The 27,807-nt window shown below is 43.7% G+C and overlaps 1 protein-coding gene across 1 annotated transcript; it reads right to left on the bottom strand.

The window, feature by feature from the left end:
• Positions 1-464: 464 nt before the first annotated feature.
• On the bottom strand, positions 465-27,807 carry DRG2 (developmentally regulated GTP binding protein 2). The gene is made up of 13 exons (XM_030212248.1): positions 27,622-27,807; positions 25,356-25,516; positions 17,083-17,172; positions 16,429-16,489; positions 15,003-15,093; positions 12,934-13,006; positions 9,956-10,046; positions 8,305-8,402; positions 7,134-7,210; positions 6,893-6,981; positions 4,099-4,157; positions 2,280-2,333; positions 465-1,175 (listed from the first exon to the last, which is right to left on the bottom strand). The coding sequence occupies exons 1-13, from the start codon at positions 27,683-27,685 to the stop codon at positions 1,089-1,091; spliced, it is 1,095 nt and encodes a 364-aa protein (XP_030068108.1). The 5' UTR covers positions 27,686-27,807; the 3' UTR covers positions 465-1,088.

A 27,807-nucleotide genomic window follows, 5' to 3' on the forward strand; every position in this document is an offset into this window, starting at 1 on the left:
TTAGGGATCGTTACACATTGTCTCAAAGCACATTAAGGCCTGTGGTTATGGCAAGACACCTTTTTAGTTCTGCTGCCAGAATTCCCAATGTAATAAACTTAAAAAAACAAAACGCATGCTGGAACCACTTCCTGCCACCCACAGGCTCAAGCCATTTGCACCTATGAATTTCAGTTCCATAAGTAATACCTGTATGGGTTAAATAATATAATAATATGATCCAATGTAGCATTTTTTTTTTGGTTAGCATAAATGACTATTTATTACGAATCGCTAGGGATTTAGGAAAACACGTCCATTCTGGAACTCTTCTGAACACAAGCTACTCCTGGGAATAAGAGCCTGAAGAAATTTGGAAATGCATCTTCAAAAGCAATATAGCGATGTCTAGTTGTGGATATGTGTTTTTCAAGTGCTGTGCACTGCAGCGGGGGTGGGGGGCAGCTAAATGTCTTTTTTTTTTTAACACGTGCTGTATTTGTTCCGAATATAAACTTTGCAAATAGATGTCATCTAAAGGATATGGACCCTGCCTCTTAGTAGTTTTTTTTTATCAGAATGAATCCATAATTTTCTCAAAAGTATATTTGGCCAAAATAATAACTCTAGATTCAGCAGAAGCCAAATGATTGCTTTAGTGAAAAGGAGCCTCGCTCGTGCGTTAACTTAGCCCAGAGCCTCGACACTACAAAGTGAACAATTCTGATCTTTCAGAAAATATTTTAACTCAATGGCTACTAAAATGAGAAAAATAAATAATCTCCTGTCATTGGCACAGACCAAAAGAATTTGCTTAATCTGCTGCCAGGTCCAATGGTTACTGTCAAAGGACATGCATGAATGGGTCTGGGTCTTTGCAGAAATTCAGAGCACACAGGCACCCGACGAGTGTCTCTAGGAGTCATTATTGAATTGGACCCCCTGCAAAAGAAATAGTTCCAGCTTTCAGACAATGTATTAAATTCTTGTATGTGCCGTCTCCAGAGCAGCCTTTGGGCGACAGGCCTCATGGAAACTCCTTTCACATGAGGTGTTCTAGGCTCAAACAGAACTGTAAAAGTTCAGAAGGCAGCGTTGGCTCCTACGGATTATTTCTTCACAATCTGGATCACATCTTCGTGTTCTATGACGTGGGTCAGGCCGACTCTTTGAGGGCTGTATTTCGTGCTTGTACCCTTGAGAAAAAGAAGGAAAAACATCAGTGCTTCTTGCAACAGTATTCTGTCAATACTGGCACTGAATTTTCTATACAAATTAATACTTCTGGGAGTTTCTGTGCAAAGAAATTTAAATTCTATGCACAAGATTTCAGAATTCTGCAAACATTATTTGCCCACATAACACAATATAATCAGCACCTTTCAGTAATAATTCACTGAAGAGACAACACAGAAAAACATTCAGAATTTCACCATCATGTCCTAACCTTCCCCTGGCTCCACCACTGTCTCTATCCTTCCCTTGATCTCCCTCACACACATTCTCTCTCACCTTGTCCAGACTCAAAATCCCCCTCCCCATCCCAGCAAGACCATCAGCTCTCTGTACTACTCCTATCTACTCCCCCCCCCCCCCCAGCCTTAGCAAGATCCAAGCTTGCTTTGCACTGGCTTAGCTGCATCTCTCCCCCCACTTCCAGCTAGCAACCAGGTTTTTTGTTTTCTTTTTACAAAGTTAAGACTGTTCCACACCCTCAATAAGTGAATAGGAGTCAACAGGAGCCTGAATCGGCTTTTGGTGGGCTTGACTGGAGCAGGTGGATTCAAGCTGCAGCCAGCCCTTTAACACTGATCACGGAACCTGGAACGGGGAAGAGTTTTAAAGAGAAACAAAAGGGTTGTGGGCTCCCTGATTTTCCTCACTCACTCTCTCCTTCAGCTGCCTGGACTGAGACCTACTACTGCAGCCTCCTTGTTTTTTGGCCTGTGCAGTAGCTGCTTTTTCAGTTTCAGACCCACTGATTAGATACCGATGCTGCTACTGCGTCCTTGCATCTGCACAGCACCAACGCTGTCGTTTCCTGGCTCTCATGCAGAACTGTGCATGGGAGAGCAGTGAAATGAATGATGAGAAAGAAAGGAGAAGGAAGGGTTAAATAAAAAATGCAGATAGAAGAGAAAGGATAGCCTATTTTTAAAACAGGATCGAAGCCTTGATGACCCACTCTGTATATCATTTGATTAAAAAAGCAGGACAAACATTTTAAATGTAATTAATTTAATTCAACCCACTTTTGTGTCAGAATAAAACACGAAACCAAAGTATGCTGCTTTCCTTACCCACACCAAGGCGTATTTGAATTGGCTGGCTAAAGTCCGATGAATCCGATGGCACTGCAGTAAAACACATACATAAACCTGAAATGGCAGAACAACAGTACTGTCCATCTCAACCAGTTCTGGCTATCAGGGAACATCGTGTTTGTTAGTTGTGTAAGACTGGCTGCTTTGCCATGTGTTCGTATGTCTGCAGTGATGTCCCACTGACACTCCCAGTGATAGGCCTAATTTAATCTAATGTCTTATAACCCATCACTTTCAACAAAGTATTAAACATTACATTTTTGTACCAGCACAAAGTCACGAAGGATAGGCTATACCATTAATGGAAGTAAAACCAGGACTGGCTCAGCCTGTTCTCTGTGACCTGGAGTCATCTGGTAATCCTAGGTCAGTGATGGCAAACCTTTCAGAGACCGAATGCCCAAACGGCACCCCAAAATCTAATTATTTACCGCAAAGTGCCAACAGAGCAATTTAACCGCCCTCCCAGTTCCAGGGTCCCCCCTCCCTCCCTTCGAGTTCCAGGCCCCCTCCCTCCAAATTTTAAAAGTCATCTATCTTACCTCGTCAGGGTTAGGGCGGCAGCAGCAGTAAAAAGCATGCAGGCTCGGCTCGGTGCTTAGTTCAGTTTTCCTTTCTCTCTCTCAGCTCTGGTCCCGTCCTCATTTCCTGTTTCCGCAAGGGCGGGACCAGAGCTGAGAGAGAGAAGGGAAAACTAAACTAAGCACCGAGCCGAGCCTGCATGCTGCCGCCCTAACCCTGATGAGGTAAAATAGATGACTTTTAAAATTCGGAGGGAGGGAGCCTGGAACTCGAAGGGAGGAGGGAACAAACTTCCGGTGGGTGAATGAACTTCCAGTGGGTCTCTCCTCCGCTCCGACACAACTTTGAACTGCTAGTGCGATTGCGCCAGCAGTTCACAGTGGCAGTACGACTCTGGCTGAGGCGACGGCGCGCGTGCCCTCTCTGGCACGCGTGCCATAGGTTCGCCATCACTGTCCTAGGTGATCTCAAAGTACCATTTTCTGCTCGTCTCAACTTCTGGCTCATCACAAGAAACTCAGACTTTAAAATTCTGCTGAAACGGATGAAAATGGAAAACAGTACCAGAGATTCATAAGAGGAGAATAAACAGGGCCCAAAACCGTCACTCAAAGAAATAAAATAAAAAGACCATATCCAGGTTGTGGGACCCCCTTATCTGTAAAGGCTCTGGGAATCTGTTAGCTGTGTATAAAAAGCCCCTTATAAAATTAGATCACATTTAAAGTACTCACAGCGCACGCAGGCTCATACATGTAGAACAGGAATGCTGAGGAGAGGAGTTTGGCTGGAGGGTGGTGGAGTCACAATTTACAAACTAACATACTCGTCTGTCAGCACCCACAATCTAGGTGTGACTTCTGCCAGTATTTTATAAAGATACATAGGTGCCAATGTGCCCTTCTGCCCTTATAACCAAGGTACTGGTATAAAATTACCCTGCGTTCACAGCTGCCTAGAGAAGTGGTTCCCAGCTCTGTCCTGGGGGCTTTCTAGCCCGTCGGGAGTTCAGGATATCCACAATGAATATGCCCGAAGCACACTGGCACGCCAGTGTACCTCGTGCATATCCTGTGCAGATTACCCTGAAAGCCTGACTGGCTGGGGTCCTTCAGGACAGGTCTTAGAACGTACAGAGCCAGCATATCATTCCCACAAACTGCACAGCAATCAGCGATCCAGTACTACATTCCCTGCAGGTTCCACTGTTCGCTAGGCTAGAAATGGTCTGAAACCAGGACGGACAACAGATCCTGGTACAGTTCAGTCTCACCACGTGCTCTACAGACGCTCCTCTTCGTAGGATGATAGCCTCTGTGAAGTCAGGTCTTTCTGCACAGAAGGAAGACGAGAGCCTGTGTTAACCTTCACTTTCCAAAGAGAACATCCTACGCTTCTCATTTCTCAGCGCCTGTGACAATTCTTGTGTATTTTCCTGGTGACATCTGCCAGACTCCCTTCTCTTCCATCTTTCCCAGATCGTGAGTTCTGCCTTCTTGGATACATCTTAAATCTCAAATGCTGGCTTTCCATACACCCTTGTCTACATAACCCCCCGTCATTGGTAGAGAACCTTCTATAAGGCACAGTCTAATATAATAATTGGATGCGTTTCTACAGAACTGATAAACTGACTTTCTACCTCCACTGCGCAGAGCAGCCACCGTGCGAGGGGTCTGCCTACAAATAACTAGAAGAAAGACTTGAAACTCGTCTCTGGGCTGCTTCTGTATAAAAGGTCAGACCATCTTCGCCTATTATGGTTTGCTTCTAAAGGGGGAAAACACGCTCTTAGGAAAGAAATATCTGCACTTGTTTTAAAAAACAAACTGCAGGTTGTAATTTATGTCTCAAGTTTACCAATTTTACCTTCTAGTGTTGAAATTTAGGGTGGTGTAAAAAGCAAGAGATCAGCTCTGGTACTGGTAGACAATTTGCATTGTAATGTGGAAAACCAATCTCATTTTTATACAATATCTGTACAACGTCTTTCACAGAACTAACAATCCTGTGCGCTGACAAATATTTGGGAAAGTGTGCTTTCCACAGTGGGCTAATGTAGTGCTTAGGAATATGCAGAGATCTCTTTCCATGCAGTCCTTGCACTGCACGTAACATAGTAGATGATGGCAGATAAAGACCTGTACACAGTCCATCCAGTCTGCCCAACAAGATAAACTCATTTCATACTGTATGATGCGATACATCATATGCATACCTGACTTCAGTACATAAGTCTGCACTCAGTCTGCTGCCCCTCACTATCTTTCTACCCTCATCTCCCCTTACGTTCCCGCCCGTAACCTCCGTTCACAGGATAAATCCCTCCTCTCAGTACCCTTCTCCACCACCGCCAACTCCAGGCTCCGCTCATTCTGCCTCGCCTCACCCTATGCTTGGAACAACCTTCCTGAGCCCTTACGCCAAGCCCCCTCCCTGCCCGTCTTCAAGTCTTTGCTTAAAGCCCACCTCTTCAATGCTGCGTTCGGCACCTAACCCTTACCGTTCAGTGAATCCAGACTGCTCCAATTTGACTGCCCCTATCGGACCGACCGTTCACTTGTCTATTAGATTGTAAGCTCTTTGAGCAGGGACTGTCTCTCTTTGTTAAATTGTACAGCGCTGCGTAACCCTAGTAGCGCTCTAGAAATGTTAAGTAGTAGTAGTAGTATTACATAGTACATAAGTATTGCCATACTGGGAAAAACCAAAGGTCCATCAAGCCCAAATCACTTCTATAGCGCTACCAGTCGTACTCAGCGCTTTACAATAGTGGCCAATCCAGGTCACAAGTACCTGGCAAGATCCCAAAAAAACGACAAAACATTTTATACTGCTTATCCCAGAAATAGTGGATTTTCCCCAAGTCCATTTAATAACGGTCTATGGACTTTTCCTTTAGGAAGCCGTCCAAACCTCTTTTATGGTTCAACAATTTTTTTATTAATGGTTCAGCACGTTACACTTGGACATACTGTGCGATATATAATTGTTTGAACAACATAACATATACTTATAAACATAGATCGTGCTTTCTGCTATCCAAATATTTTTCCCTCCCCCCCCCCCCCCCCCCCCATCCCACCTTTGTTACTATGGACAAAATGTTTATATCTATACTGTTAAATGAACTTCCAAATAAAATACTAACTTCAAACAATAATTCTGTAGTCATTGCTTACTATTACACTGCTCTGATTTACGTTCATCCCCCCCCCCCCCCCCTTATGATTCTGCATTTTATTGATGGCAGATCAATAGAAGCACATCCGATATTACTAAGTTACACATTCTCTATCCCATCCCATTACTCCACCCCCCCCCATGCACCTCTTAACTGTCCAAACCTTTTTTAAACTCTGCTAAGCTAACCGCCTTTACCACATCCTCTGGCAACGAATTCCAGGGTTTAATTACACGTTGAGTGAAGAAAAATTTTCTCCAATTCGTTTTAAATTTACTACCTTGTAGCTTCATCGCATGCCCCCTAGTCCTAGTATTTTTGGAAAGCGTGAACAGACGCTTCACATCTACCCATTCAACTCCACTCATTATTTTATAGACCTCTGTCATATCTCCCCTCTGCCACCTTTTCTCCAAGCTGAAGAGCCCTAGCCGCTTTAGCCTTTCCTCATAGGGAAGTCGTCCCATCCCCTTTATCATTTTCGTCACCCTTCTTGATTTATCCTTTCTATTTTTAGGGCATAGACCGTAGAAGTCTGCCCGGCACTGGCCTTGTTCTAAAATTTCTGAAGTTGTTGTCAAAGCCCCTGAAAAACTCCACTCCAGCCCATCCAAATCTACTTAGCCTTGATCAGGGAAAACAGACCGTAGAAGTCTGCCCAGAACTGGCTTTCCTACCTAATCTCTGCTAAGCTTCTTTGGATCCACTTCTTCTAAACATGTTTGTCCCGTGCATTTTTGAATTCTGTTACTGTTTGCATCTCTACCACCTCCCTATGTAAATAGATCTCATGCATATTCACAAGGAAAATTCTGAAACCCCGACTGTGTTGCAGCCCACCAGGACCGAGCTGCGGACTCCTGGTCTAAAGAGTCTTCCTTACGTCCTCTCTTCTTGGTGTAGATACAGGTCAGTGCCAAATACTCCCAAAGCATCTCAAGTAAGAAGTCCAAGTTCAGCTTCATCCCACAGCTGGAAGAAAGCACCAAGCACAAAACAAAATTAAAAGCTGCCCAAGTTACCAAGTTTCCCTCCCACCCAGGTTCTTCCAACTTCACCGAGGATTCCAGAGACTGGAGGCCTACAAGGAAATCCCAAAGCAGGGCTGTTCACTCAGCTCTCACCTGACCACCACGCTGTTTGATCTCCTAGCCAGGCGATCTACCTCCTCCATAGAGATCTGATCAATTTTATTATAAACCTGAAGCAAAGGTGCAGAAAATCAGTTAGTCAAATGCACTGCTGTATACCGCAAGCCTATCGACAGACAAGCAATGCTAGAAATTCTGATCAGCTTTTTAGATCAACGATCAAATGTCTGGCATTTGACCTGCTGTGTTTCTCTTGCCTGGTATATGTATTTTTTCGTGATGCAGCCTCTCTCTGGTATGACAGCTATGACAATGGTTGCTGATGGAGAGGATTTAATGGTCACCACCTCTCCTGTTCATTAGATCTAACATCAAGTGTTTGGGCATGACTTACTTGGGTGAACAGAGCAAGCGGATAATGAAAGAAAATGGCATGAAAATCAATTCAGAGCAGATGGAAGATATAGGGCAAGTAACGAAAAATCTTACAGTATCTGCCTCTGCTCTTTGCAATTACAAAAATCCAGTTTTACATTGCTGATCTGCAAGGGCAGGCTTCTACATGGAATGTTGCTAGTGGAGGAGTAGCCTAGTGGTTAGTGCAACGGATTCTGATCCTGGGGAACTGGGTTCGATTCCCACTGCAGCTCCTTGTGACTCTCTGTGCAAGTCACTTAACCCTCCATTACCCCTGGTACAAAATAAGTACTTGAATATATGTAAACCGCTTTGAATGTAGTTGCAAAAACCTCAGAAAGGCAGTATATCAAGTCCCATTTCCCTTTCCCCCTTTCCCTTATGACATCACAATATCAGAAGTGAGCCAAGTAGCGGGCAATCAAGCCATTGTGACATCACTGATGAGGTTGGCTCTTATTGGTGGAATGAGTGGAGGAGTAGCCTAGTGGTTAGTGAAGTGGACTTTGATCCTGGGGAACTGAGTTCGATTCCCACTGCAGCTCCTTGTGACTCTGGGCAAGTCACTTAACCCTCCATTGCCCCTGGTACAAAATAAACAAAACTTAAAAGATTGTGAGCCCACTAGGGACAGAGAAAGTACTTGTATATAATTTGTACAGTGCTGCATATGTCTAGCAGAGCTACAGAAATGATTAGTAGTAGTAAAAAAAAAAAAAAAAAATCCTGCCTTTTCAGAGGAACTATTTAAAATGGCCATGGAGGGGGGCAAAGCTCTGGTACTTACATAGAGACATGGCATGTAGACTCTGTTCCCAACAATCACATCAATAAAGTCATCAGGACTGCAATCTTCTCGAAACAGAACTTCAGCATTGAAAATTTCTGAGGTGGGCAGGGTAAGGGCAACAGAACAAGAAAAAAAAAACCTGTACAGACATTCTGTTACCCAGGGCAGAGGATATCCTTTCACTTCAAATAAATTAAGCCTGAAAGAGTATGACATGTCCCGTTTCTTAAATCTATGTCTTCCAAGTAGCCAGGAAGATGGGATGCTGAGCTAGGTGGACCTTAAAAACTGTCAAAGTGAACCAGACTAATATCATAGAAATACAGATAAAGTCCCGGGGAACTGAGTTCGATTCCCACTTCAGGCACAGGCAGCTCCTTGTGACTCTGGGCAAGTCACTTAACCCTCCATTGCCCCATGTAAGCCGCATTGAGCCTGCCATGAGTGGGAAAGCGCAGGGTACAAATGTAACAAAAATAAAATAGATACTATTGGACATTCTACATGGAATGTTGCTACTATTGGAGATTCCACATGGAATGTTGCTACTATTGGAGATTCCACATGGAATGTTGCTATTCCACTAGCAACATTCCATGTAGAAGGCTGCGCAGGCTTCTGTTTCTGTGAGTCTGACGTCCTGCACGTACGTGCAGGACGTCAGACTCACAGAAGCAGAAGCCTGGACGGCCACATTGATGATCTGCAAGGGCTGACATCTACATGGAATGTTGCTAGTGGAATAGCAACATTCCATGTAGAATCTCAAATAGTAGCAACAGTGGAGGAGTGGCCTAGTGGTTAGGGTGGTGGACTTTGGTCCTGGGGAACTGAGGAACTGAGTTCGATTCCCACTTCAAGCACAGGCAGCAACTTGTGACTCTGGGCAAGTCACTTAACCCTTCATTGCCCCATGTAAGCCGCATTGAGCCTGCCATGAGTGGGAAAGCGCAGGGTACAAATGTAACAAAAATAAAATAAAATAACTAAAAGACCATATGGGCTATTCAGTCTGCCCATCCATGCCATCTACTATCCTTCCCTCTGATCTCATGTACTTATCCCAAGCTCTCTTGAATTCAGATACTGTTATCATCTCCACCACTTCCACGGGGAGGCCATTCCATATATTCGCCACCGTTTCTGTGAAGAAGTATTTCCTTAGGTTACTCCTGACTCTCTCCCCTTTCACCTTCATCCTAGGCCCCCTCATTCCAGAGCTTCTTTTCAATTGAGGCTCGCCTCCTGTGTACGTATGCCGCAGAGGGATTTAAATGCCTCTATTATATCTCCTCTCGCCCGCTTTTCTTCCAAAGTATACATACTGCTATCTTTAATTCTGTCCCTTTATGCTTTAATGATCATTTTAGTAGCCACTGTAAACCTTTTTGATGAGACCTGGGTTAGAAAGATCAAAGGGAAGTGAATATTACAGAACAGACAATGCAACAAAATCCACTTCCAATTACGTTCACTTCGGAAGGTCATCTTAAACTTGCTCAGACAGGTACTCGCCTACTCTTAAGTACCTAAATGCAAGCAAAACCATGCCCTTTTGTTCTAACAGAGGCCCACTTCACATAGGCTGCCCAAGTATTAGTGCTTCCAGGGTCCAGCCCACTCGCAAGGTGCCTTTGTGGTAGGATACTGTATTCATGAAGGATAAGCTGCACGAGTTTCTCCGAGCACTGAGTAAGTGGAACAGTGGAGTTGAAGGACATTCCACCACCTTTCTTTGGCTACAAGAGACAGAAACAATACAAACTGGATTGAATGACCAGAAGGCCACAGGAAAAATCCTTTTTTTTAATTACTTCTTAACAACCATATTTATGTTTCAATATTTTTTATTGACAGCAAATACAAATTTACAATCAGGTCCATATGAGAAACTTACATATCGTTTCCATTGCCATCAAACATTATACAATTATGAGTCCCCTTCCCTTCTTCCCACCCCCCCATCCCACTCCCCCAACAACCATATTTATATCCCAATTTCCTTTTACCAATCAAGATAAAACTATAAAACAACAACTACAAGTAGCAAAATATCAGAAAAGCAAGAAAATAAAAACATTTTTCCTCTCAATCATTCAAGCATAAAACATCCTACCCCCATATATTAATACAATCCACACCCCGAGGGGTAATTCTACCAAGTACGTGTGTAAATGTCTGTCGATAATCTGTAACTACAACATGTAGAAATTAAATCTCATTTCTACACGCTGTTGTTTCAACATTTCGACGGTTACAGCTTTATGTTATCATGTGACTTATTGGCTGACTAGCCATTGAGCCCGTTAAATCGGGCTACTATTGGAATGGGGGGTTTTCAAGGTCCCCCCCCCCCCCCCCGAGGTCACCGCTACCGGTACCCCCCCCCCCCCACCCCAGAGTCGCCGCCACCCCTCCACCCGGCCCGGGCCCTCTGTTCGCTATTAATTCAACTTACATCGACGCAGCACACAGATCAGCTGAGCTCCCGTCGGCCTGGCCTTCCTTCTCTGCCTGTGTCCTGCCCTTGTGTGACGTACCGTCGGCGAGGGCGGGACACAGGCAGGGAAGGAAGGCCGACCGGAGCTCAGCTGATCTGCGTGCTGCGGCGATGTAAGTTGAATTAATTGCGATCAGAGGGCCCGGGCCGGGTGGAGGGGTGGCGGCGGCGACTTGGGGGGGGGGGGCGCAGTTTCCCTCTCTGTCCCGCCCCCGTCATTACGTATTGACGCGGGGGCGGGACAGAGAGGGAAGTCTCTACTGCGCATTTGCGAGTGAGTTCGGTCACTCGCCGTTTATATGTTTGATATCCCAGTACTGCCATTCACTGCCTAAAGTTTCCATTAACAACTAGACTAGAATATCTCCGACTCTTGAGGCAGGCATCTGCCGTGCCGTCCATTCAGCGTTTCTGATATTTTGGACTTATCAGCCTTTGCATCATACATATTTCTAGTATTATCAATAAATTGCTTCCCTTGGTTGGAATTATATTGGTCTCCCCCAATTGTTTTTCTTTGTTCTTGTGCTTTGAGGGAAGTCGTCATCTTCTTTTTTCGTTGGTATAAGTGCCCACACTTAACCACATATACCCGGTTACACTATACACCTTCACAAACACCGAAGGAGACGTATGTGTGGTTAGCAGTCTTTATTGCAAAACATCAGAACGACTCGACGCAGCGGCTGTGTTTCGGCACCTAAACGCCTGCATCAGGAGTCTTATAATTTGCTGCTGCTTATAATGCTGATTTCAAGAGAGGGTATAGAAATGTAACGTAACCCAGCATCAAAGGAAAAAACTTCATGGGCTGCCAAAACAGACCGCTTCTGGCAGCCCATGAAGTTATAAGACTACTGATGCAGGCGTTTAGGAGTAACTAGTGAGGTAATTAAATTCGCAGATGACACAAAGTTATTCAGGGTCGTCAAGTCGCAGGAGGTGTGTGAAAGATTACAGGAGGACCTTGTGAGACTGGGCAATTGGGCGTCCAAGTGGCAGATGAAGTTCAATGTTGACAAGTGCAAAGTGATGCATGTGGGTATGAGGAACCCGAATTACAGCTATGTCATGCAAGGTTCCGCGTTAGGAGTTACGGACCTAGAAAGGGATCTGGGAGTCATCGTTGATAAGACGTTGAAAACTTCTGCCCAGTGTGCAGCGGCGGCCAAAAAAGAGCACAGAATGTGGAGTATAATTAGGAAAGGGATGGAAAACAAACACGAGGATGTTATAATGCCGTTGTATCGCTTCATGGTGCGACCGCACTTCGAATATTGTGTCTAAGTCTGGTCACCGCATCTCAAAAAAGATATAAAGGAATTAGAGAAGGTGCAGAGAAGGGTGACGAAAATGATAAAGGGAATGGAACAACTTCCCTATGAGGAAAGGCTGAGAAGGTTAGGGCTCTTCAGCTTGGAGAAAAGGCAGCTGAGGGGTGATATGATAGAAGTCTACAAGATAATGAGCGGAGTAGAGCGAACAGATGTGAAGCGTTTGTTTACACTTTCAAACAACAACAAAACCAGGAGACACAAGATGAAGCTAGAATATGGTAGATTTAAAACAAATAGGAGAAAGCTTTTCTTTACTCAGCGTGTAGTTGGACTCTGGAACTCGTTGCCGAAGAATGTGGTGGCAGCGGCTGGCCTTTTACGGAGTTTAAGGGGGGTTTGGACAGATTCCTGAAGGAAAAGTCCATTGAACATTATTAATTTTTTTTTTTTGGGGGGGGGGGGGGGGGGGGTTGCCAGGTTCTTGAAGCCTGGATTGGCCGCTGTCGGAGACAGGATGCTGGGCTTGATGGACCCTTGGTCTTTTCCCAGTATGGCGGTGCTTATGTGCTTATGAAACACAGCCGGTTTGTCGAGTCATTCTGATGTTTTGCAATAAAGACTCCTAACCACACATACGCCTCCTTCGGTGTTTGCGAACAGCCAATCCCCCTACTCCTTCTCTGCTACGATTGTTTTTCTTAGGGATCAGAGCACCTCCACCCTGTGTGGTTTTTTTCTCTCTCTCTACACTAGACACACAACAGCCTGCACACAGCTGCCCCTTTCTAGAAGTGCCCTCACCAGGCCCCTCTGCAATCTAACCAGTCAAATTCAAATTCTTTGTTTTACCTTGAAATAGATGTTTGGCTTTGATTTATTCAGTCGAATTCCTACAGACTCCAATTCCTTTTCCAACAAGGCCCTGCCCAGGTACACAAAATGAATTCCAGTTAAGCAAGCGACTCGTTAAGTTTTAATGGTTTTGATTCAGGATCAAAATAACAGCACAGCAAACTGCTGAATAATATCACAATGCAAAGTCTACAGTAAAGGATATGATAACAATTAAACAATGATGTAAGAACGAAAAAAAGCACTAGAATGCTAGAAAAACAAAATTTCATTCAATTGGAGTGGAGGAATGGCCTAGTGCTTAGGGTGGTGGACTTTGGTCCTGGGGAACTGAGGAACTGAGTTCGATTCCCACTTCAGGCACAGGCAGCTCCTTGTGACTCTGGGCAAGTCACTTAACCCTCCATTGCCCCATGTAAGCCGCATTGAGCCTGCCATGAGTGGGAAAGCGCAGGGTACAAATGTAACAAAAATAAAATTTATACTATTGGAGATTCTACATGGAATGTTGCTACTATTGGAGATCCTACATGGAATGTTGCTATTCCACTAGCAACATTCCATGTAGAAGGCTGCGCAGGCTTCTGTTTCTGTGAGTCTGACGTCCTGCACGTACGTGCAGGACGTCAGACTCACAGAAGCAGAAGCCTGCGCGGCCACATTGGTGATCTGCAAGGGCCGACTTCTACATGGAATGTTGTTGCTAGTGGAATAGCAACATTCCATGTAGAATCTCAAATAGTAGCAACAGTGGAGGAGTGGCCTACTGGATAGGGTGGTGGACTTTGGTCCTGAGGAACTGAGTTTGATTCCCACTTCAGGCACAGGCAGCTCCTTGTGACTCTGGGCAAGTCACTTAACCCTCCATTGCCCCATGTAAGCCGCATTGAGCCTGCCATGAGTGGGAAAGCGCAGGGTACAAATGTAACAAAAAAAAAAATAGATACTATTGGAGATTCTAGATGGAATGTTGCTACTATTGGAGATTCTAAATGGAATGTTGCTACTATTGGAGATTCTACATGGAATGTTGCTATTCAACTAGCAACATTCCATGTAGAAGGCTGTGTAGGCTTCTGTTTCTGTGAGTCTGACGTCCTGCACATACGTGCAGGACATCAGACTCACAGAAGCAGAAGCCTGCGCGGCCACATTGGTGATCTGCAAAGGCCAACTTCGCTAGTGGAATAGCAACATTCCATGTAGAATCTCAAATAGTAGCAACAGTGGAGGAGTGGCCTAGTGGTTAGGGTGGTGGACTTTGGTCCTGGGGAACTGAGGAACTGAGTTCAATTCCCACTTCAGGCACAGGCAGCTCCTTGTGACTCTGGGCAAATCACTTAACCCTCCATTGCCCCATGTAAGCCGCATTGAGCCTGCCATGAGTGGGAAAGCGCGGGGTACAAATGTAACAAAAAAAAAAAAATTTTGGCATTTATAATCCGCTTTACCGACAAAGTTCTAAGCGGTTAGGAACTTATGATCCCAATTTTATAAACAACCTGCTGCCACCTCATTTCTGGTAACCCTCCATAATACAACAATGATGGCTGATTGTCTGGACTCTTATGACTCCAGGCCACCTTTATATGGCATGAATGTACCCAGAACTTCCCTACCCTCCCAACACAAGTGACTCATTAAAAGAAGAGAAAGTGACTTCATGACTGCTGGGCAAACCAAACCTAGCTGCTAACGCTTGATTTGGGGTACTTATTTCTTAAAGATTGCGTTTATAATGCTAGAATTCAAATGGTGGCTTGCAGGCCTGGCCTCTGGTACAAGAAATTCAAATTTAAGTCTCCTGTCTTGACAGGAGTTGGCAGAGGTAGGGCATGGTGCAGAATGACATGTTCAGTCCCAGGTGGGGAGAGAACATGTGTGATGCCTGGGCACAAAGGCTGAGGAAGGAGGAGAAAAGAGTGGATAAGAAAATAAAGCTGCCAGTAAAAAAAACCTCAAAATTTCAGTCCCGATTTAGTCCAGAATGTGTTAATTCTACCTGTACTGATGTGTCCAATTAAGGCGACATTATCTCCCCACATTCCAAACCTTTCCTAACTCACCTTTGCACATCACCCTTTGTGGCGTCTAACATCATAATAACCACATCCGCAGTCCTGGCCACAGCGATCACCTGACGACCTCTGCCTTTACCTAAAGGAGAGAGAACAGGCACAGTGCGAGGAGGGGTCAGTCATCACGTAAGCCAGGCAAACTTACAATGCACTATCATGTTCCTCAATATCTTTCTGTAATACTAAATGTCTATTTTCTTATGTATTTCCATCACTCATGATGTATTGTAAGCCACATTGAGCCTGCAAAGAGGTGGGAAAATGTGGGATACAAATGCAATAAATAAATAAAACACTGGCAGAAAAAGGCAAAAATAACCAAATCAAGCTTCCACTTTTTATTAGGGCTGCACATTAATCGCAGTCAATGCATTAATTATTAGCCATGATCGCATGCTGCCCGGCATCACTCGCTCTTTCCCCTCTCGGATCTTCCCGTGGTTCTCCCTCCTGCTCCCCCCCCCCCCCCCCCCACCTTTTAAAATTGCAAAGTCTTCGGCCCTGCAGGCCAGCGGCAGCCATACTGAAAGATTGCCTGTGGCCTGCACTGGGCCTTCCCTCTAACCCACTGCCCCTTCTCCAAACAGGAGGTTGTGTCAGAAGAGGCGGGCTGGGTCAGAGGGAAAAGCCCGGTGCAAGCCACAGGCAGCATTTCAGTACAGCTGCCGCTGGCCTGCAGTGCTGAAGGCTTACAGTTTCAAAAGGTATTGGGGTGGGGAAGGGAGGCAGACCCGCAGTCAGGTATTTGGTGGGGGGAAGGGGGAGGAGGGAGACTCACGGTCAGGTCCAGGTGACAGGCCAAACACTTTACTGTGGGTGCAGGTGCACAGGAGGAACAGCAAGCTACAGGTGGGTACAAGGGAGTGTCACAGGGGGAGAGATGCCAGACTTTGAGGGGGGAGGAGGGAAGGGGGGAGAAAACTGAGAGAGAACCGTGAACAGGGCTAAAGAGGAGGAATGGATGGTGGATTGTGCAGAGGGGAAGGGGGAAATAGGGAGAGAAGCCGAACTGAGGGAGAGAAGGATGAAGGGAGGGCAGAGGAGGGAAGAGAGAGAAAGATATGGACCTGGGGTGGAGGGAAAGAAGAAAACGAGAGAAAAGTATTGCAGACGGGCGTGGGAGAAGGGGAAGAGAGTGATAATGGATCTGACTGAGGGCAGTGGAAGGGAGAGATGTTGGGCTCAGAGAAAGAAAGAGAGAGAGAGAAAGAGAGAGAGAGAGGTTTGAAAAATATAAAATGTATTTTTACTATTCTTTAGAAAATAAAAAAAACACTACGCACAGTTAAGCTCTGGATCTTGCTGTCAGATGATGTGGTAAAAGCAGTAGCATAATTTAAAAAAGGTTTGGACAAGCTCTTGGAGGCAGATTTATTAAGGTAGACCTGTGGAAAACCACATGTATAATACAGACCTTGAGCGGCTCCTTCAATGATCCCAGGGAGATCCAACAGCTGAATATTTGCCCCTTTGTACTAGCAGAGAATAGAAAATAAGAAACGGCAAAGATGAACAGCAGAGTCCAGCTCATTAGGCTCTAATCTTCAAAACAACCCACAAAACCTTTTGTTAGTGCAACCATAACAATTCTGTTTTAAACCGACGACGGGAGTGTAGTTCTGCCCCCCTCCTTGTTTCTCTTTTTCGAGTATGTTTGAGAGTTCTTTCCTATTATGAAGTGGCGTTCTTTTCCATTGTTTTTATTAATTTTATAATGTTTTTAACCTTTTGATCAGACTCTGGTTTAGCAGTATATCAAATTCGTAAATAAACAAACATAAACCTTGCAGTTTCTGAATAATGGGATGCTGGAATTAGATCTGGTTTTCAGGATACCCACAATGAACATACATGAGATAAATTCCCATACAGTGGTGACAGTGCGTGCAAATAGATCTCATACATATTCATTGTGGGTATCCTCAAAACCTGACTGGCTTGGTGTATCCAGAGGACTGGGTTGAGAACCCCCAAGTTAGATGTGCTGGGTCAGACTATAATGTTCTTGTTTCTACTTGGTGAACAACCTATGTTAAAACTCAAACGCTATCCTAACGGCTGTACTTACTTCAATGACACCTGGAATACAGGTCAATGTTGTGAATTCATACGAGGCAGCTTCACTGGCAGTGGATGTCATTAAACTCAGAAAAGTAGACTAAAATACAAGATCCCAACATAGATTATAATTTTCAAACATCATTATTATCCTTTATGAATCAGCGAGTATTAAGGCAATTATTAAGCACTAAACAGAGTGGAAGCATCAATAAAAAAATGCCACATACATGTAAGTCACCACTTTCTTTGCAATCCCCTAGAAAACAAACCATTGTCAAGAACGTTCAGGATAAAACAATTCATCCTACCTGAAGGAAATCTCGAAATCAATATGCACACAAGCAAGTATCAATGAGTCTCAATTTTATCAAAAGCACTCATACTTTGTCACCATCGGGGGACCTCTTTTAAAGTTATGTCTGGGGTTTGAGAACCCCCGACATGCAACCACAGAAATACTATGGAGAAATTAGATCTTACCTGCTAATTTGCTTTCCTTTAGTCCCTCCGGACCGGACCAGGATTGGACTGATGGGTTGTGCTCGCCTACCAGCAGGTGGAGACTGAGAAACACTCTGACTCTTGAGAGCCAATAGGAGCCCTGGCCATGTGACCTTAGCCTCAGTATTTGAATAACAAAGCAGGAAAGAAAGACCTTCTGTGCCGTATGGAATCCTAGCAGCCACAAAGCACTCGGCAATGCCAAGTATCAGAGCTCACCAGCAACTCTCACCAGAGAAGTGGTATGGCCCGATATGTATTACAGCTCACCAGCAACTCTCACCAGAGAAGTGGTATGGCTCACTTGTACTATAGCTCACCAGCAACTCTCACCAGAGAAGTGGTATGGCTCACTTGTACTATAGCTCCCCAGCAACTCTCACCAGAGAAGTGGTATGGCTCACTTGTACTATAGCTCCCCAGCAACTCTCACCAGAGAAGTGGTATGGCTCACTTGCCTTATAGCTCCCCAGCAACTCTCACCAGAGAAGTGGTATGGCCCACTTACGATCTTATATATATTTAAGGTTTTATAGATATTCCAGCAACTGAGCTCAGCCACAACTCTCACCAGAGAAGTGGTATGGCGAATTTAAGGTTGTATAGATAGATTCCAGCAATTGAGCTCACCAGCAATATAGACCCGGTAAAGTTCTGTATATATATAGTATTGTTCCACGAATCGTAAAGGAATGAATACACTTCCTAATGAATACACTTCCTACTGAATAAAAGAAGCTAAAGTGGTAAATCATATTTAAGGTTTTATAGATATTCCAGCAACTGAGCTCAGCCACAACTCTCACCAGAGAAGTGGTATGGCGTATTTAAGGTTTTAGTGGTATGGCGTATTTAAGGTTTTATAGATAGATTCCAGCAATTGAGCTCACCAGCAATATAGACCAGGTAAAGTCCTGTATATATATAGTATTGTTCCACGAATCGTAAAGGAATGAATACACTTCCTAATGAATACACTTCCTACTTAATAAAAGAAGCTAAAGAGTAGAGAGAACATGGGAGGGGCCTGGTCCGGTCCGGAGGGACTAAAGGAAAGCAAATTAGCAGGTAAGATCTAATTTCTCCTTCCTTAGCGTCCCTCCGGACCGGACCAGGATTGGACTGATGGGAAGTACCAAAGCAGTAATCTGAAGGGAGGGACCCTATGAAAACTGCAGAGAAATGCTCATGCTGCATAGGCCGTCTGGCGACAACTAACATGTAGTGTGTCCCAATGAGAAAAATAAACTGAAACTAGGACTAAGCTACCAACTTATCAATGTGCACCGAGAGCACCAAAAATCGCCATAGTAAGAATAGAGCCCGCTTCTGAAGTTGTGGAATATGTTGTAATACGCTGTGGAACTGCCCTCTCAGCGAGAAGAGAAATAGACATTCTCATTTCCTTGATCCTTCGCGATATAGCGGGGTAGAACCAATGACAATCTTTTACGCCTACTGGCTAGAAGGACAAAACCAATAAGAAAAAACCGATTGGGAAAGGTGAAAACTTTAAACTACTGCAGACCAAAAAGAAGTTACCAACCGTAGAAGTATTGCACACATAGATCTACTTGCTGCAATGGTTACTAGGAAACAGTGCTTGAAGAGGAAAACTTTATAGAAAAAATTATGGCTACTAGAAAAAACAGAACTTTAAGAGTCTGTTCACCTAGTTCACCTAGCTGGTGGACGAAGCGGGGGGTACAGGTGCAGGACTCCTTTAAGAAACCGCCTTGACAGTGGATGCTGCATAAGCGTGTGGTTGTCAACAGTATCATGCATCACTGATAGAGCTGCCAAATGAACTCTAATGGATGAGTAAGACAGACAAGATTTCGCAAGATGCAGAAGACATTCCAAAACATGCAAAATAGTACTGTCTGTGGAATGAAGTGGCGAGAGGAGCACCACAGAGTGAACTGTCGCCACTTTGATTCATAGGACTTTAATGTAGATTTCTGTCTGGAAGCAATTAAAACTTGAAGTACTTCCTGCGAAAATATCAAAGATGTTGCGGACCCAGTAACCACGCCATAAGTTTGAGTGACTGCTGAATGGAAGAAGCAAGAAATGTTCGTGAGCCTGAAGGCAAAAAGAGATAGCCCTGAAGTGTCGCAGTGAGGAAGTAAGGCTGAAAAAATGAGAGTCCATTCACCTAAATGCAGGGTGACACAACTAAGAAAAAATAAGTACCAACTCAAGAGTATACTCTTAACTCCTCCTTGGCGGATGACCTAACCCATTGCCATGGCAAGGACCAACATAGCTCTGTCCGCCTTGTTTGTCAGTAGGGAAAACAAAATTCACCCGAAGGTAAAACGAATTGCTGAGGCCAAGCTTCTGCCAAAAAGTGTACTGCACGAAGCATCCCAATGACAGAACTAAGGTTCTTGAGATAACTAGATGACACTTAAATAGCGCAATAGGATGAAGGAAAATTCCGTCTTGTGCATTAGAAAGTAAAATTGCATTCTGCAGAATAGAGCGAGGAAATGGCCGAAGGCCCAAGGTCACCAAGAAAAATATAAACTGGGATGTTTGCAGAGGAGACAAAAGACTGTGCGCCAACCTGACTAAACAAAGAGAAAATCAGAGATATCTGATGAGAGATCAAATGAGAGATCAAATGAGAGGCCTGGCTACAATCACCACACCACCTAGAGACTGTAAGCAATGCAACACCCGGTGCGTGACCTGAGAACTCTGCTGATAAGACTTTCTCCAAGTAGGCAGTCGTCTAGGTAAGAATGAAATGACCCTAAGAGCGCAATGAACATCCTCTTAGATCTATAAAAGAACGGAAGAGAGAGAGTACTGCAAAAAACTAGCCATTCTCTGGATCCTGAGAAGAAGAGGAAGGGTGACCAAGGACACCAGTTAAATAGGGCTACAAACTCCAACCCTATCTCTATGGCGTTCCATAGTTGGGTAAGTTCTGAATATAGAAAGTTCTGAATATAGGAGTCCACCAGCTATGGTAGTATACTCCGGACAGAAAAAAATTGTCCCAGTATGAACGTCTGATTCACCGGCCTGTAATTTCTTGGATCTCCCTAATCCACATACCACTAATCCACGTACCACGGTCATGCGTCCTCCCTCACTGAGATGTAGATTGTAAGCTCCTTTGAGCAGGGAACGTCCCTCTCTGTTAATCTGTACAGCGCTGCGTAACCCTAGTAGCGCTCTAGAAATGTTAAGTAGTAGTAGTAGTACCAGACTCACACCCAATAGATATGAATGTTGAGCTTGTTTCAGGTTAAAACACCGAACCTAGGCCCAGGGTCCCCGGTGTTCCTAGTGGTGAACAGCCATGGCAAATATTGTATGCGTTAATTTGCAGAATTACTGCCAAGCCTTGCTTTTGGAGCAGAGATTTCTGTTCAATACTCTCGTGAGAGGTTTTTTTTTTTTTTTTTGTTTTTTTTTTTAATGCTGTTCTGGCTGTAGAAAGGTGGACATTTGAGCTTCCCCAGAATGGCAAAACTTACGTACCTATGCCCATTAGATATGAATGCTGGACTTTAGGCCTTACCCAGCATAACCATACTTATGTACCTCTGGTATAAATACACAGGAAGTGATTGAATCCCCTTCCAATTGAAAGAACACTCTGGAGTGAAGGCGCATAGAAACCTGGAAATTACCTGTAACGAAAAAAGTGAAGTTGTGCCACAGCCACTTGGTGAAGGCAGTGTAGACAAGACTGTATCTGAATTCAAGAAAGCTTGATATAACATCAGGTCTCTAAGGAAGAGGAAGAGATAGCAGATGGTATATATAGGCATACTGGACCAAAACAGGATGTTTATAATCTGCCAATGCTGAACTGATAGAGTAGAGACAAACACGAGTAGATGGTTTGAGGACCGTCCACTATCTTTAAGTGAAAGGATGACTTTATTCTCTAAGTGACCATATGTCCTGTAATAACCAGAAGAAAGCTAAAATGAAATATGAGAGGCTTCAAGGCAGTTGGAAAAGAAGGGAAGACATGAATAAAGCATGCCTGCTAAGGCAGCTGAATGATTGGGAGCTTGGTAGACAGGACTGTAGCAAGTGCAGCTACCTGAATTGCCACAAAAATCAGATACCTGACATGAGAAAAGGCAAAAATACTGTGAAAGAGGTCCTCACTGTACGCTATCTACTCACACACAAATATCAAACAGTCTGACCAAATACAAAAGCAAAAGATATCGACCCCAAAACATACAGGTATCTCCTAAAGGGTGACCTGACATTAAGAACATAAGGGACAAGCAAAATATTATTATAAGTATTATTAACATTTGTATAGCGGTACCAGATGCCCGCAGCGCAGAACACCCCACACAGAAAGACAATCCCTGCTCCAAAAAACCCACATAAGTCTTTATGTAACATATAGTATAGAGAAGCAGTCATTGACCCATGGCCAGACCCTGGGCCAAAGAAGAAAAGGCCCGAGGGAAATACCCGTCTGCTGCAAATCCCCAGACTACCCCAGAAACAACATCTCCGTTTCCTTCTACACTCCCGAGAAAAAACAAAACCGAACCGGAGAAACGCTGCCTCGTAAAGGGAACTGCAGCTGGAGGCAAACATGGCTACCTAGCGCGCCCAAAGTAAAAGAACGAGGATCAAAGAAGAAAAAACACGGAGGACATGAAAGGAGATGCGATCGCAAACGAAGAAGCCGGAAATCGCTGCCGCTAGTAGAGGAAGAAAAAAGTTACCCCCCAGTGCCGAGCAAAAACATGCTTTAGCTTCTCCTCCGACGCTAATAGACAGCGCAGCACATCCTGAGCTTTTCAGACCGATCGGAGAAGAGCGGGCGCGCGCCGAAGCGGTTCGCGCCATCGCGGTTCGCGCCATTTTTTTTTTTTTTTTTCCAATTTCCATTTACAGCTACTAAAACGCCAGAAAACGGAGGAACATAATTGCGAAAAAATCGCCCTTTAAAGTCTAAAACACTGAATTGTTCCAATCTTTTATTTATTTATTTATTTTTGCACAGCTGAACTAGAAAAGAAAAAGCTCCGCAAGCATAATAAATCACAACCGGGCTGACTGCAGGAAAAATCTGGGGAAAGAAAAAAGGGCTTGTTCTCGTAATTTCCTTCTATTTGTTTTAACTCTTTTAAAGTACAATCCCCAAAGAGAAATCTTCTCTTAAGTTTCTTTTTTTTTTTTTTTTTTTTTTCGAGTTAGAAAAGACAGTGCTGAAGAGAAGTAGACTAGCACAGAGCTGCCTGCTCGTTAACAGCCTGGGTATATACCTTTTTTTTTTTTTTTTTTTTTTTAACCGTTGAGCTTGCTCATAAAAATTGTGACTTTCTAGAGTGGCTGCCTCTCCCAAAGACATACACCTTTCTAACAAAGGGTAGCCCTTCCCAGCTACATATGGGAGATGGGGAGGAAGGGGGGAGGGACCCGGGGACACCCGAGTTTAACACCCCCAGAGGCTGTAAAAGAAAGGAAAAGAAATTCCTACCTGCCCAGCGTCTAATAGAGAATTCCTAGGCACAGAAGAAGAGGTAGTATTATTGTTGTTGTAATTATGAACCTCTAAAAGAGAAAGAGATAGAGAGAGACTAAAGGGCTCACTTCCTACCTGCTGGGAGACTGAGAAAATACTGAGGCTAAGGTCACATGGCCAGGGCTCCTATTGGCTCTCAAGAGTCAGAGTGTTTCTCAGTCTCCACCTGCTGGTAGGCGAGCACAACCCATCAGTCCAATCCTGGTCCGGTCCGGAGGGACGCTAAGGAAAGGTGGAATTAGTCATGGACTTGATATACCATCTTTCTGTGGTACAGCCAAAGTGATTTACATATTCTATGCAGGTACTTTCTCTGTCCTTACTAGGCCCACAATTGTACCTGGAGCAATGGAGCGTTCGGTGACTTGCCCAGGATCACAACGAGCTGCGGTGGGAATTGAATCCAATTGCCCCGGCTCTCAGCCCACTGCACTAACCATTAGCTACTACTTACTGTCTACAATTATAAAGCAGGCACTGAGGTGCTGAAACATGTGGACATATAGACATTTTAATTACATTTGTCTCCCCCCCTTGTTCCTTCTCACCCAGTACTTCCCTCCCCTTATTGTCTTGTCTGTATTATTTTAGATTATAAAACTCCAGACAGCCCAGAACACAGCAGCCAGACTCATATTTGGAAAACCAAAATACGAAAGCGCAAAGCCCCTATGAGAGAAGCTACACTGGTTACCACTCAAAGAACGCATCACGTTCAAAGTATGTACCCTAGTACATAAAATCATCCAAGGCGAGGCCCCAGCCTACATGTCTGACCTGATAGATCTACCACCCAGGAATGCTAAAAGATCATCTCGCACATTCCTTAATCTTCATTTCCCCAACTGCAAAGGCCTAAAATATAAACTAATGCACGCATCAACCTTTTCCTATATGAGCACGCGATTCTGGAACGCATTGCCACGTAACCTAAAAGTGACCTATGAACTGACCAACTTCCGCAAACTGCTGAAGACCCATCTCTTCGACAAGATATACCACAAAGACCAAAACATGTGAAATCCCCACACATATCTAGTAATGTTAAGAATGCCTTATATCACTATCATGATTTCCATTACCATGCAACCCAAAATACTTCTGTAACACTAAATGTCAATTCTCCTCTCATTTCCACTATCCATGATATATTGTAAGCCACACTGAGTGAGCCTGCAAAAAGGTGGGATAATGTGGGATACAAATGCAATAAATAAAATAAATATTGAGCAGGGACTGTCTCTCTATGTCAGGTGTTCAGTGCTGCGTGCGTCTGGTAGCGCTATGCAAATGCTAATAATAATAATTACATTTACAGTTTCCACTTTTACTTATGGTTGCTTTTAATACAATTGAGACTCAAGTTAATTGATACCTGCTTTTGTATGCTGCTCTGTATTTTATTGATATCTGGTGTGCACAGCTTCTAAACCTCTTTTTCTGACATCTTAAAATCAAGACAACTGCAAAGACCTTACATGCTGGATGCTGAGTATTTTTTTTTCTTTTAATTCTTAATTGCAGGGCACACTCACCTTGTGCCCAATAATAAGCAAAGTTACATTAATCTTAACAAAGAACCAATAGAAATAAAATAAAACACAGAAAAGAAAATAAGATGATACCATTTTTTATTGGACTAACAGTACATTTTTCAATTAGCTTTCGAAGGTAACCCTTCTTCATCAGATCTGAAATAAGCAAATGTTGATAACTGATTATTTCAGATCTGATGAAGAAGGGTTACCTTCAAAAGCTAATGAAAAAATGTACTAAGTCAGTCCAATTAAAAATGGTATCATCTTAGTTTCTTTTCTATGTTTGATTTTATTTCTATTGATTACCTTTAAGAGCAGACTAACACGGCTACCACATCTCTCTAACAAAGAACCAAGAAAACAAACAAATGATCCATGTCTTCCCTACACTTTTTGCCTTACTTCAGACCATCAAGTGGAGGCTTTGCAAGAGACTCCCAATCAGTGGTCACTGTAGGAATAATGCAAAGAAGAGCAGGCGGGTGACCACCAACCTGGAAGCAACATTCTCAGGCCACTGGACTACAGAATCCTCTAGAACAGAAGCATTTAGAAAAACAGCAGTTCGCCATCCTTATTACAGTAAAAGCTGATGTCCAAACTGCAGAAGAGCTTGAAGGTTTCAAGTTCCGCCTTGCAGATACCTGAAAGTCAAGCTGAATAAAAAAAAATTGCCAGGTTACAACTATGTAGACAAAGAACAGAATGATCACTGACCTTACCCACAGAAGGAAATCCAATCAGTGCTACTCTGGCATCTCCAGATTTCATGACATCAAAACCTTCTCCTTTGCCAGCAGAAGACTTGGAGGGCTCAAGCAGCTGTGCTCTGTACTTTGCAAGTTTTGCCTTTAGCAGACCAAGATGGTATTCGGTCGCTTGAACATAATGCAGGGATTTAAAGATTAATGGTCACAGACACACAGGAATTGGTTTGACTATATCTATCTGCAGTCACTATGGAACGTACGTATCTATATCAGGTCTGCACATGAATGGCGATTCATTTCTATACCGCACAATCCAAAAGTTCTCAGTGGTTTACAACATTTACATACATAACATTCAGATTACATACATAAAACCATACTAAAAACTTTAAAACACTCTAATACTTTAGAGGTAGGTCTTCAACTCTTGCTTGAATTGTTTTACTCCTTGCAATATTTTAAGCCTTAATGCTAAATTATTCCACAAAGTAGGACCTGCTACATAAAATAAAGTTGCTCGATACTCACAACTCAATGCAAGGGTACATCCAAATACAATTTTGTGCAGATCTTAAAGATTGATAAATACTCTGTTTTGCTGCCAACAAGGCGGTTAGCTTGGCAGAGTTTAAAAAGGGGTTAGACGGTTTCCTAAAGGGCAAGTCCATAAACCGCTACTAAATGGACTTGGGAAAAATCCACAATTCCAGAAATAACATGTATAGAATGTTTGTACGTTTGGGAAGCTTGCCAGGTGCCCTTGGCCTGGATTAGCCGCTGTCGTGGGTCTTTTCCCAGTGTGGTATTTCTTATGTACTTAAAAACTAAAAGAAGAATTTTGAATTTAATAAGATATTCAAGGTAACCAATGTAAGGATTTCAAAAACCAGCGTAATATATTTATATTTACCAACACTCATAAATACAATATCAGACCAAATGTTATTCTAGTCATCCCAATCCCACCTCGTGGTTGTACCATCTTTCTGCCATATCAGACATGATGCTATGAGTTTATTTTTTCAATTGCAGGTCCCACTTTATGAAATGCTATGCCCCTTTACCTCACATCACAGACCTCTCTAGTAAAATTTAAAACGGATCTTAAAACATTTCTTTTGGAGGATGCCTTCATACTCACGTAGGCTGCCAGCCATCTTTGATGTATTTCTCTTCTTTCCTATCAGTTATTGTAGTTTGGTTTATCCCACCCTTTGCCTTTCTTTCCCGTTTTCTATCTTCTCTTTCTTACCTTGTCAATGCATTTTTTAGAAATGTAAGCTGTGTACATATACTACTTGATTTGGGGGATATCAAGGTTGTAACAAACTTGGTAACTTAGAGAAGTCTGCCATGGATAAGAATTGGCCTAGAGGAAGGCAAACATTACTACTACTACTACTTAACATTTCTAAAGCGCTACTAGGGTTACGCAGCGCTGTACAATTTAACATAGAGGGACAGTCCCTGCTTAAGGAGCTTACAATCTAAAAGACAAGTGAACAGTCAGTCCGAAAGGGGCAGTCTGGATTACTGAACGGTAAGAGTTAGGTGCCGAACGCAGCACTGAAGAGGTGGGCTTTAAGCAAAGACTTGAAGATGGGCAGGGAGGGGGCTTGTTGCAAAAACATTACTGTATTTGCAACAAGAGCTGGTCATTGCTGCTTGATACTGTGGTATTAAACACACACTAGTGAGAAATATAAATCTTACTGTGCTGATAATATTTGGGATTACAGGTTGGAGAACCAGGCCACACAGAAGTATGCATCATAACATCAGGCACCTATAGTCCTTAACGGGTAGCAGTGTAATTCCCAAATGTGGGGGAACCCAGCCAGTGAAGCTTTCAGGATATCCACAATGAATAGTCATGAGATAGATTTGCATAACAAGGAGGCGGGGTACAGAACCTCATGACTATTCATTGTGGATATCCTGAAAACCTCTGTGGCTGGGATGCTCCCTGGACACGTTTGGGAATCACTGGAGTAAGGCAATAGATATTTTAGGCATGCAAAAGGTAAATGCTCTTAAGGCAACAGGAGAAGCTGAACTCAGGGGAACTTGCTGTTAGTACTTAAGTGTCCACTTAAGAGCAGAATCCAGCAAAGGAGCGTCTTTCTACAGAATTATCAATTGAAGAAGCATTAGAAGAGCTGTCACTAACAAGCTGGCAATCAAATGAGTGTTTTAATTCAGAAGTATTACAATCACTGGACTCCCCCCCTGGTCTCTGTGGGGGGGGGAGGGGGGAGCTGAATCCTCCTCACCTTTATTTTTCTGGGTGCGAGCGATTTCCTTCTCGATCTCGTTGATTTTGTCCAGGATGCCCATGTTTGAGCAGAGCAGGGAACACTGTCCAGGGAAAAACAGGGCAGGAAATATCCCTTCAGTTCCCGCAACTTAGGAACGAGGCCGCAGCGCCCCCCTCCCCCACCACCGGAAGTGGAGCCGGA

The sequence above is a fragment of the Microcaecilia unicolor genome, chromosome 8 (assembly GCF_901765095.1).
Source record: "Microcaecilia unicolor chromosome 8, aMicUni1.1, whole genome shotgun sequence".
Classification (NCBI taxonomy): domain Eukaryota; kingdom Metazoa; phylum Chordata; class Amphibia; order Gymnophiona; family Siphonopidae; genus Microcaecilia; species Microcaecilia unicolor.

What these genes read in the sequence shown, in the direction of transcription:
- DRG2 (XM_030212248.1), bottom strand. Translation starts at nt 27,685, where the DNA reads ATGGGCATCCTGGACAAAATCAACGAGATCGAGAAGGAAATCGCTCGC. An exon ending in ACAAAGGGTGATGTGCAAAG is followed by an intron (nt 13,007 to 15,002) that starts GTGAGTTAGGAA and finishes GTACCTGGGCAG; the next exon opens with GGCCTTGTTGGAAAAGGAAT. An exon ending in AGCCAAACATCTATTTCAAG is followed by an intron (nt 10,047 to 12,933) that starts GTAAAACAAAGA and finishes TGTCTCTTGTAG; the next exon opens with CCAAAGAAAGGTGGTGGAAT.